An 11,254-nucleotide genomic window follows, 5' to 3' on the forward strand; every position below is an offset into this window, starting at 1 on the left:
CCTTACAGCACATGCGTGGATTAAGGTTACCAGAAGTCACATGAATACGAATTTATCTGGGTCGATTTTTTTGTCTTGCAAGACAATAAATATATAGACACCTATTTCATGTATTTAACACATTTTATTTGTGGATATGGAATGAAATTATATAGGAAAAGTGCAATTTAGTATAATTAAGGCATATTTCCACAGATTTTTTTACGAACATGACAGCTAATGCAGCTTTAAAAAGGTACAAAAAGGAACTCAATCAATGTGCTTGAAAAATAAATACTCTATAAAACATGCAACGGACAATTTAATATTTTTATTATGATCTTACAAAACATAACTGTCATCCTGTTACAAGTACATGTATTCACAAAACTGAAATTACTCAATATACCACAAAACACTCAAAAATCATGTGTATATAGTAACAGAAATAATAATGAAACTAAAATGTTTTAATGTGTAAGTTTTTGTAAGAATCTGGCAAAATGCATACATGTTAAAAGCCCACTGATCTGACAAAATAATTTCACTGGAGGAAGATTTCCTTTTTGAAAAGACCACTAGGATTTTTTCCATTTTTTTTTTCAATAGAATGTTTGAAAAAAATGTTTTTGACAGAGTTATCTGCCTTTTAGATGATTATTTGCAGTGCATTGTAATGCAATTATAATTCCATTTACCCAAATGAAGAAAATTGTGTCTTTTTCTGTTGATTCTGATGATAAAAATAGTTCAATTACACTTTCAAAATGGTGGTTTTTTTTTAGTTTTTTTTTAGTTTTTTTCATACCATGTTTCACCCATTGCCCGATTCTTACAGAGACTGACACTTAACACAAAGAAGCTCACAAGCTTAGATGAATTCCATATTACCAATTTATACATGGGCAGTGGGTAAATTAAAGATACACAAGTTAACCTTGCTTGACCAGGCAAGGCAAAAGTGAGAAAAACCGTGAAAGGTTGTAGGTTGTTGAAAGTTTACTAATTTTTTTAAACTTTCACTGCATGATTCTTAGCAGAACCTTACTTCAAGACAGTTCAGTTATTTAAAAATATGTAAAATAATGATGACCTATCTAGCATCACTCATTATCAAATGAAAAACCGGTACAATGTAGGTATAAACCACCACCTGTACGGCAACAGGAAGTTGACAGCAAAAAAAACTGCTGACAACATATGCCCAATATTAAGCCGCACACCAAATTTTAAATCAATATATTCATTGGCAGTTGAGATAATTAGGAAAAAAATCAGACTGAATGGCAAACAGATGAATGAGGAAATTTTAATATACCACCCACTGTAAAATGGGGTATAATAAAAGCTTACAACAGAAGTCATTTTTTTTTGAATGTACCCATTGTGGATGGTGGGAAAATGTGACATCCACACAACTACAGTGTAGAAATTTAAAAAAAAAGCTAAAAATAAAAGGGAATTTCCTGTTTATCCACTGTGGACAAGTGGAATATGTAAAATCCATAGAGCTGATGAGTATGAGTAAAGAGAGATAATAAATATTGTTTACATAATCAAAGTAAAATGGCAAACTGTCATCTAGCATAAATTTTCACAACAACATTCATTCTTATTATAACCACACATCCCTGTAATATTTACAATCATACATAAAGCAATTTAATAGAAATAGAAAATTTTACTATCATAAGAAAAAATGTATAGGGCTTGTTTTTGGAATCTTACTTTGCAATTAGTTTATTTAGGACATGACAACACAAATTAATGAAACCAATACGACTTAGTTTACAGTATTGCAATATTAAATACTAATGTAAAAGTATTTTTATAATTTTAAAGTTACTCTATGAAGCATCACACAAGTTTCTTTTGTGGACAATATTATGATTATTTCTATGGGAAAACATAGAAAAATAGGTGTTGCCCTTGGAGTTCCTTCAAGATAAGTTTATCAAATCTCCCTTGACTGGGTCTAGTGATTACTAAGTAAAAGGACGACTGACTGAAAAGTTCAAGAAAAGAACAATGAATATATTCCTCTAATTAACAGATTTATAAGTAGTGAAGTTATGAAATAAAGGACGATCGTAATGTTGGTGTTAGGCAAGGAAGAACTGCTCTAGGGACGAAATTTTTTCTCTACTGCGATAAACTTTTCTTTACATGCACCAAACTGAAAAACTATAAACTTAAACACTTTCATGATTTAGAAAGAAGCACAATATAAATATGAAGACATGTAGTTAACTGATATATGGCTAGTGTTACTGAATTCCCATTTCCAGTCACTCAGGGCAAGGGGAATTTTGGGAAACTTAATTATAATTTTCCACATTCCCACTGACAAATTGGAAACTTGAATTTGAGAGAGGATTTGATATCTTTTGGTTGAAGATATTAATTTTGGGAAAGTTCATTTTCATTTGGTGACCAAAAACTTTTCAATATCCTAGAACATTGTGTAATGGTTATGTGACAAAACATTGGCAAAATAAGTTTCTGAATCTTTTTCTTAATCCCAAATTCATACAGCACTATTAAACCACTCTCTGAAATTTTCAGAATACAAATGTAATTAACAGGTACACAAATAACAATCCTTATTTATCATTTACAAGCAAGAAAGAACAATTACTGAAAATTCCACTGGAAGGAAATATCATGGCACACAACCATTCAACCAATAAAATTTCACTAAAGAGTCACAAGACATAACAGTTTAATACACAAATCAAGATTCTTGTAACTGAAAGTCAAAGTAACATAAATAAAAACTATCAGCATTTATACTTCCGTATATTTTTTTGCAAATGCTAGGTTGGTTGCCACGGCCTGATATATTTTCAAGATGTTCATAGTACGCTCAAGAAAAGACGTTCACTCATCAATAGCCTCTAAACTCCTAAAGTGTTTCCTATCATTTTAAACAACGTTCAAACATCGTAGACCCTATATATCCACCTCTCATCGACTTATAGACATTTTGCTCAAATAATCGTCTATTGTTTTGCAGAACATCGGCCGCCTCTTTGTTCAATGGATCTTCTGGGTTGGGCTCCTAAAAATAGAAATGATGTCAATGAAATTCATACCAGCCTGGGTTTCACAAAAAATTCTCAAGCTGAGAATTTCCTCAAATCTTCAATTTCAAGTGATCTAATTCAAGTCAACACTTTGAGTTGAGGGAGGATTTGAGGAAAATTTCAATTATTTTTTTTTTAATGAAACTGAGCCCTGACCATATTGAATTTTCTACTCGTGTTGTCTGCAGACAAGAAATTTTCATTTTGTTTGTGTTTTTAAATGTGTAATAGTAGGAGAGTGTTTAACTTATAAGTATATTTTTATATTGTTTTACATTGTTTTGCAGGGCTTTTGTCTCTTTGACACATTTCCCATTAGAAAATTATTTACTACTTCCACTTCACCATTTTAAAGTGATACAGAGACAGAGTGTCAGCAACATTCCATATATATGAATGGGGTCCAAATGTGAATGACACAAAAATGACATACATAATTCAATAGTGATTGTTCGAACTTTTAAGCAGGTGCAGTGTTAGTGTTCTAGGAAGTCTTGCATATTCCCATAGGTCAAGACATCGTCCATAACAACATGGCAGTGTACCATTAATGATGAGGTTATTTGAGAACCAATAGCTCCATTCCTCACAGGAAATGCCTTCTATCATATTAATTAGCCCAGAATAAGATACATTTGCAAGGGCTACATTTTAATTTTGTTATGGGAAAGTCAATCTTCATGACAAGCTTTCCCATAACAGGGTGTGCAGCCACTTTTGGCCTAAAAAATATAGGATTATAGGGATTGTTTTTCAATTTATAGGGCAAATATATTGATTTTTTAAATAAATTTATAGGGATACATAGGGTTTTTATTGAAGGATTTGTGTTGAAAGTCTATTGTTTCAGCCTAGAAACCCAGCAAATTTGGTATTTAACAAAAACTGAAATAATATGACAACATACATTGTATACTAAAAAGACTTTTAACTTTGATTAGTTACTTGTCCAGCTGTTATATTTCTGACACCTATATATAACCCTCAATTCTATGTATTATGGCCTCCTCCTCCTCCATTTCCTTTCCGCTATTGTTTTTCCTAATATACATTAAGCCATTACTAAGTTACTCTTTATATCACATAAAATTAAAGAAACAAATATTCAAAATGTCATAAATGCTCTTGTTTCTTTCTATCTTCTTCATGTGCTGTTGTTGTTTCACTCTTTCTCTTAGTTGATTTCTCTCCCTTGCTTTTAGAACTACTTTCTTTGTTATCCAGCTTTTTTTTAACTTGATAGATGACGGTGTTCATGATGTTTTGTATCATGCTTCGCTTGCTTTGTCTCATCTTTTTCCCCAAGAGACGTGACCTTTCAAAACACTGAGCTTTTCTCCTTCACCAACACCTTTTGTTTCTCTGATTTTTTTCCGGCTCCTTTAAGGCTTTTTCTGATTTGCTTGTACCTGTATCAATCATCATTTGGGCAACCTGAAAAGATGACCTACATGTATCTATGTCCTTTCCCTCATTATCTTTTCTAATTTCATTTTTCGTTCTTAAAGGAGGGCATTGCCTGCATCTATATCAATCTTAACTTGTGTTTCTGACAGTTCTAGCTCTCTTAGTTCTATTTTTTTTTTTTTGGTAACTGCTTGATCTTCTTCTCGTTTTCTCTTTAATCTTTCTTCATTTTCCCTTTTCTCCCTTGCTTTGGATAATTCCAGTTCTTTTCTGTTTCTTTCTTCTTCAAGCCTTGCTTGGTAACAAGCATGTGCAGTTTTCAAAGCTTTGATCAATTCCTTTGTAAAAAATGTTTCTTGGCTGTTTACGTTGAGAATCATAAAATGCAACTGCATACTCCACCATTCGTATGCCATTAAAGGCTTGCTCTGAAAGCAAAGTCCTATCATCAGTGACCACATTAATATTCACTGACAAACTCCTTTCTACATCAGCATTTCCATGTGGCAATACCAGAGCTGTTTTAATTACTTTCTCCAATAGTTTGTACTTAATTTTGCCATCATTCTCTCCAGTACTGGTCAATTCTATGTATGTTCAGGATTTCCCTACCTCCCCCATTTTTGTGTTTTACAGTGCTTGCCCTAATGTTTTATCAACATTCTTGGATAAGCTCTGTTAAAAACAAGTTATCCCCTATATAAAAATCAGGTAAAAAAGTCAATGCAAAATTGTTCATAACAACTGACCCTAATTTTCACAAGTATGAACATCTACCACCTAATCACACATTTGGTCTATTGTGCTGAACCATACAAACATCCACCACCTAATCAGACATTTGGTCTATTGTGCTGAATCATACAAACATCCACCACCTAATCAGACATTTGGTCTATTGTGCTGAACCATACAAACATCCACCACCTAATCACACATTTGGTCTATTGTGCTGAATCATACAAACATCCACCACCTAATCACACATTTGGTCTATTGTGCCGTACAAACATCCACCACCTAATCAGACATTTGGTCTATTGTGCTGAATCATACAAACATCCACCACCTAATCACACATTTGGTCTATTGTGCTGAACCATACAAACATCCACCACCTAATCAGACATTTGGTCTATTGTGCTGAATCATACAAACATCCACCACCTAATCACACATTTGGTCTATTGTGCTGAATCATACAAACATCCACCACCTAATCACACATTTGGTCTATTGTGCCGTACAAACATCCACCACCTAATCACACATTTGGTCTATTGTGCTGAACCATACAAACATCCACCACCTAATCAGACATTTGGTCTATTGTGCTGAATCATACAAACATCCACCACCTAATCACACATTTGGTCTATTGTGCTGAACCATACAAACATCCACCACCTAATCAGACATTTGGTCTATTGTGCTGAACCATACAAACATCCACCACCTAATCAGACATTTGGTCTATTGTGCTGAACCATACAAACATCCACCACCTAATCACACATTTGGTCTATTGTGCCGTACAAACATCCACCACCTAATCAGACATTTGGTCTATTGTGCTGAACCATACAAACATCCACCACCTAATCAGACATTTGGTCTATTGTGCTGAACCATACAAACATCCACCACCTAATCAGACATTTGGTCTATTGTGCTGAACCATACAAACATCCACCACCTAATCAGACATTTGGTCTATTGTGCTGAACCATACAAACATCCACCACCTAATCAGACATTTGGTCTATTGTGCTGAACCATACAAACATCCACCACCTAATCAGACATTTGGTCTATTGTGCTGAATCATACAAACATCCACCACCTAATCACACATTTGGTCTATTGTGCTGAACCATACAAACATCCACCACCTAATCACACATTTGGTCTATTGTGCTGAACCATACAAACATCCACCACCTAATCACACATTTGGTCTATTGTGCCGTACAAACATCCACCACAAGGCAATTAGGTCAAAATCCTTCTTTTTGTTTGTTTCTGGTTGGATTGTTGTCTTTTTCACATTTTCCCATTTCAAGTATATATATGTTGATACTGATTCCAAAATGATCAAAGTTTTTTTTTTGTACGAATATGAAAATATGAAAAATACTAGTATACTAGTATTCATTTAATCAATAAACTTTTATCATCCACTCAAAGGCAAAATGCTGATAAGTTTTAAAATATATATTACAATTTATAGCAGTGTTAAATATTGACATAAACTTATTTATTTCCCACTTTAAAATCTTAGAAGCAAAGCCAATGCTAAATCAAGGACGATATATCTCTTTGTAAAGTCTTTCTACTAACATGAGTATGATGATCAATAAACGTGGCTTAAATTTTGCTGCCCTGAGTACACCAGTTAGAATATCATACCTATAAGGTATTTTCCCAGAAACAGTTATTTAATACATGTATATGAGCATCTTAATTGCACATAAAATAGTAAAGAGATACATTGCATATTAATGATTCATACAGGCTTCATATATCAGTGTTTTTTTTATCATTTCAGAAAAAATATCACAGATTTTTTTGAATATATTGGGTTTAATAGGGATTTTAATGAATTATTGGGAAAATATAGGGACCTTCAAATTTATAGGAAAATATAGGGACTTGACACCCTGCAGCGTAAAAAACCAAAAAGTTCTTGACATGGCAATTGATTTGATAATATTACAGTAACTACATGAAACTGCAGTAATGTAGAAGAAATAACCTAGATTTTTAAACTGGTGTAAAGTAAAGAATTGACCTAGATTTTTAAACTGGAGTCAAGTAGAAGAAATGACCAAGATTTTAATCTTACCAAGAATAAATACTGTAATCCATATACTATAGAGTTTATTGTTAACACTGGTTTCCAATCTTCTCTGAAATATAAGATATTCAAAACAATAATAGGAGTGTTCAGTAGCAGTCTTCATAAAAATCAGATAGGCATTAATTCATGCATGCCAAAAACTCACTGAATTCACTTATGTTCCTAATATCAGACCACATAACCAGTCTTAGTTTGTCATATTGTTGATGCACTTTTAAAATAAAAATAATATTGATTGTGTATGAAATTGGCACTTTGCAAGAGTTTTTGTTCTTGATCAGGTCTGAATTGTTTGATTTTAGTGGAAGATGAATGCAGTTTTCTCAAAAATACAAATTAGAATACAGAAAGTAAAATCATTACATAAAATATAGCATACATGTATGTAGACCCCAAAAAAATTTTCGTTTTTTTTTTTTTTTACACAATGAATCATCTCTACCATAGGCAGTGTCTGAACTTTATATGGACTAGTACATAATACCTACTGTGTCCAAAGACTAATAAAGTACAATGTACACACAAATGTAGCTACATGTACATGTTACCATAAACAATGCTTGGTGGTCTACTGTCTTCAGTTACAGTAACCTTGACCTTTGAGAAACTGACTTCAAAATGTATACATGTCTTCAACCTCCATTTTTGCATGTTTAATTTTCCAAGAGAAACAACTACCATTGGTGATATTATTTGTTCTAAGGGCAAATCCTTGTAAAAATCAGGCAGGTCTTACAGTAACGGTGATACATTAAACAAAAAGTTGCAGAACATTCAATTATATAAAAAATTCAATGCACTTAAAGAGCAAAATCCTAAACACTTTAAAGCACAAACCTAAGATAATGTGGGAGGATACAATAGTTTAGAAATTGTATTAACGTATTAGAAATTGTTTTAACGTATTTACAAAACTGTTTTCTCCTTTTTTTAATCAGGAATTACATGTATCTCTCAATACCATACTACCACAGCACTATCATTTGTATAAAACGTGCAAGGGCAGATCAAGAAATTTACGGAAGAAATAGTAGTCGGTGTTCCAATCCAGAAACTGTTTAAAGAAAAAAAAAAACTTTGCAAAAGATTTACCACCAAAAGCGGTGAGTTCCAACCCCTGGATGCCCACTCAAGTGTTTACTGGATCTTACATTACAGCAACAAGGATCGACACTAACAGTAGTCTAGTAGTCCTGTGCCACCTTAATTTTGGAGAGGACTACTTGTAAATTTTCAAGGTAGTTCTATGGGCTATCTAAATTTGCCTTATTTTTCAGAACAGAATCGTTTCTAACATCTGCTGACTACCTGTTTTTCCTCTGAAGTAGTCCTGTTGACCACCAAACAATGAAGTTAGTGTTAAACCATGTGGTAATAAAAAGGTCTGGTAAAAATGTTGGGTGTGTTACCTATTGCCTGATTTTCAGATTTTGCCACAAAAAAAAAAGTTGATGTATAAGTACTTTCTCCATTTCCAAGACATATCCAAATATCCTAATCTTCAGCTTACCTTAAAATATTCAGGCAGACATTGCCTTCAAGATCTATATTTGGATGATATACCATTGTTTCACATTTGACTTTTGGTGGGTCATGAGGATAACCTTGGCCTACTTTGAAACTAAAAACAAATCGTCCTCCTCTATAAAAGCCCTACAAAAAAAGAAAAAAACATGCACATCTATATATAAAAACAGAGCTGACCAAAAGAGGGAATATAATAAGAAGTAATGACTTAACGAGTAAATAATCCACAATAAATCTATACAGTACAAAATGTATGTGTAAAAATAATTGTACAGAACAGCAACAGACATACCATGACTGATCACTGACATGGTGGTGTGCCACTTTTAGAGTGGCAGTAAATAATGTTTTAGTCCTTAAGCTATTTTTATATTTTTTCTGCATTAAAAGTGGTACACCACTATGTTGGTATTAGTAACTGTACGTACTGTATGTACTGTAATGTAAAAATATACATTAATTCTGACAGTAAATTACAACTAGTCTGTTTCATTCTTTTTACCTGGAATTTCTACTGCTAATAGCATTAAAATCTGATGACTGATTTGTACTAAGATACTGCCAGAGTCATCAGTATAATGCTTCTCATATCTTGACCTTCACTTAGAGATCAATGGAAAAGGAAAACTATTGACCAAACTATATGACTTTTCATTCAGTATTGTCATCTTTCCTTTCATCTGTAGCAACATCTCTTCAGCACCTACGTATGGAGTTTTATATCACAACTCATACGTTATGCCACAGCTTGCTGTAACTACGCAGACTTTTTGTTTCACACTAGACTTCTTACAATTGGGCTTCTGGAACAGGGTTATGTTGCTACAAGTATGAAGTCATTACTACAGAAGTTTTATAGTCATCATCATGAACTCTTGGATCATTACGGCATATCCATCTGCACCATGGAAACTGATTTGTTCAACATGTCAATGTTTTCTTTTCCACTTTCATCTATCCTGGACTTGACTTTTTACGAGCTACTCAGCAGGTGTTTCTAGAAAAGCAGAGGACACTTACCCTACTGGTGCAACTGGTTCATGACCCCAGTTTATAGTGGAGTCCAAGTAGATCATTTACTTTTATTACTTTGCATGTATTATTTTATTTGTTATACATGTATCTTCTTTGTTTTTCTGTTTCCCATGTCTGGTCTTTTTCCCTGGATTACATTCTTTTGATTTCTGCTAGAATCTTGGTTCCCTTATTACTCTCTTCCACACATAAAAGAAACCTAGACCTTTTTGTGGGTTTTAATTTTTCCCAATTTGCCTGGTCAAACATGTCGTTAGGGTGTAAATTTTGTTTTGGCCAAACTTCTTTACATCATTAACATACATGTATTTTACGATGAAATTTTGGTGTTGGAATCATTTTCATGGTTATTCCACGACTTTACCCCCAAGTCCAGAGTTTTACAGCATATAATGTGTTTCCTTTGGTTGAATCTTCCCAAGTATATACTATTACTTACCTCATCTGGGCAAATAATCAATTTAAAGTTTAACAAATCGTCTGGATCAGGGAAATCAACTTGACACGTTTTTGGTAAATTAAGCTCATTATTATCTAAAATGAATTAAAATGAAAATGAATTAAAAACAAAACATGTACATTAAATTGAAGCAAAAAACACTAAACATTGAATACTAAAAATACAGTTTCTATGGCAATTTGAATTTTAATTCAAATGGTACCACTTCAATATAAATCTTGCTAAGCTTCTGAGTGATGTTCAATGCAAAAATGGTAAAATAAAAAAGCATTTGATGTACATGTATCTTTACTAAGAGTACGAGTCTTTAAAAAAATTATCCAACACAGAAAAATAGAGGCTTAGTCTTTTAGGCCTCTAAATTTATCCCAACCCCAGCAAAACATCTTAAATGGACTATCTGATTTTATTGGAGCAAGCAGCTAAAACCATAAATAGGGCAATGAACTTATGTTTCTTCTGGAACGTTCAAGTTTCTCCAGTCTCACATGAATTCATGAGTCATGATAGCCCAAACAGCTTTTTTAACGTTCATTAAAACTTTCAATATACACATGTCATCATGGAGAAACGGGAAATTTTTTTACAGAAATAGTCTTTCCCATATTTTTACAACTAACGTAGTAACGAATTATCTAAATGGTATATGATATCAAGTAAATTTCACCTTTCTGAATTCTTAGTTGGGCAGCAGAGGCTTTCTTTTGACTTCCAGATTTTTCCCCACCATCAGTACCGTCTTTTTTCTGCTGTTTTAAAGAGAATAACTTAATCATTTTGGTTAGTCTGAAAGTCTATTGTAAAAGTATCCTCAGTGCGTAATAGAGCACTTCCGTCCTAAGTTTCGCATACTTTATTTAATCAAATCATTGAATAAAGAACTATGAAAAAATCCTAAAG

The 11,254-nt window shown here is 33.0% G+C and overlaps 1 protein-coding gene and 1 long non-coding RNA gene across 2 annotated transcripts; both read right to left on the reverse strand.

Annotated features, from left to right (window-relative positions):
• Positions 1 to 294: 294 nt before the first annotated feature.
• On the reverse strand, positions 295 to 11,193 carry LOC148610818 (NEDD8-conjugating enzyme Ubc12). The gene is made up of 5 exons (XM_088596204.1): positions 11,022 to 11,193; positions 10,334 to 10,428; positions 8,843 to 8,985; positions 7,318 to 7,381; positions 295 to 3,040 (listed from the first exon to the last, which is right to left on the reverse strand). The coding sequence occupies exons 1-5, from the start codon at positions 11,128 to 11,130 to the stop codon at positions 2,900 to 2,902; spliced, it is 552 nt and encodes a 183-aa protein (XP_088452330.1). The 5' UTR covers positions 11,131 to 11,193; the 3' UTR covers positions 295 to 2,899.
• Positions 4,637 to 7,311, reverse strand: LOC148610819 (uncharacterized). Its single transcript, XR_015924782.1, has 2 exons — positions 5,978 to 7,311; positions 4,637 to 5,879 (listed from the first exon to the last, which is right to left on the reverse strand). It is a non-coding gene; the product is annotated as an uncharacterized LOC148610819 (long non-coding RNA).
• Positions 11,194 to 11,254: the final 61 nt, after the last annotated feature.

The sequence above is a fragment of the Perna viridis genome, chromosome 8 (genome assembly GCF_037379345.1).
Source record: "Perna viridis isolate PV_CMFRI_1.1 ecotype Kerala chromosome 8, ASM3737934v1, whole genome shotgun sequence".
In the NCBI taxonomy this organism is placed as follows: domain Eukaryota; kingdom Metazoa; phylum Mollusca; class Bivalvia; order Mytilida; family Mytilidae; genus Perna; species Perna viridis.

What these genes read in the sequence shown, in the direction of transcription:
- LOC148610818 (XM_088596204.1), bottom strand. Translation starts at nt 11,130, where the DNA reads ATGATTAAGTTATTCTCTTTAAAACAGCAGAAAAAAGACGGTACTGAT. An exon ending in CCAACTAAGAATTCAGAAAG is followed by an intron (nt 10,429 to 11,021) that starts GTGAAATTTACT and finishes AATTCATTTTAG; the next exon opens with ATAATAATGAGCTTAATTTA. An exon ending in GTCTGCCTGAATATTTTAAG is followed by an intron (nt 7,382 to 8,842) that starts GTAAGCTGAAGA and finishes CTTATATTTCAG; the next exon opens with AGAAGATTGGAAACCAGTGT.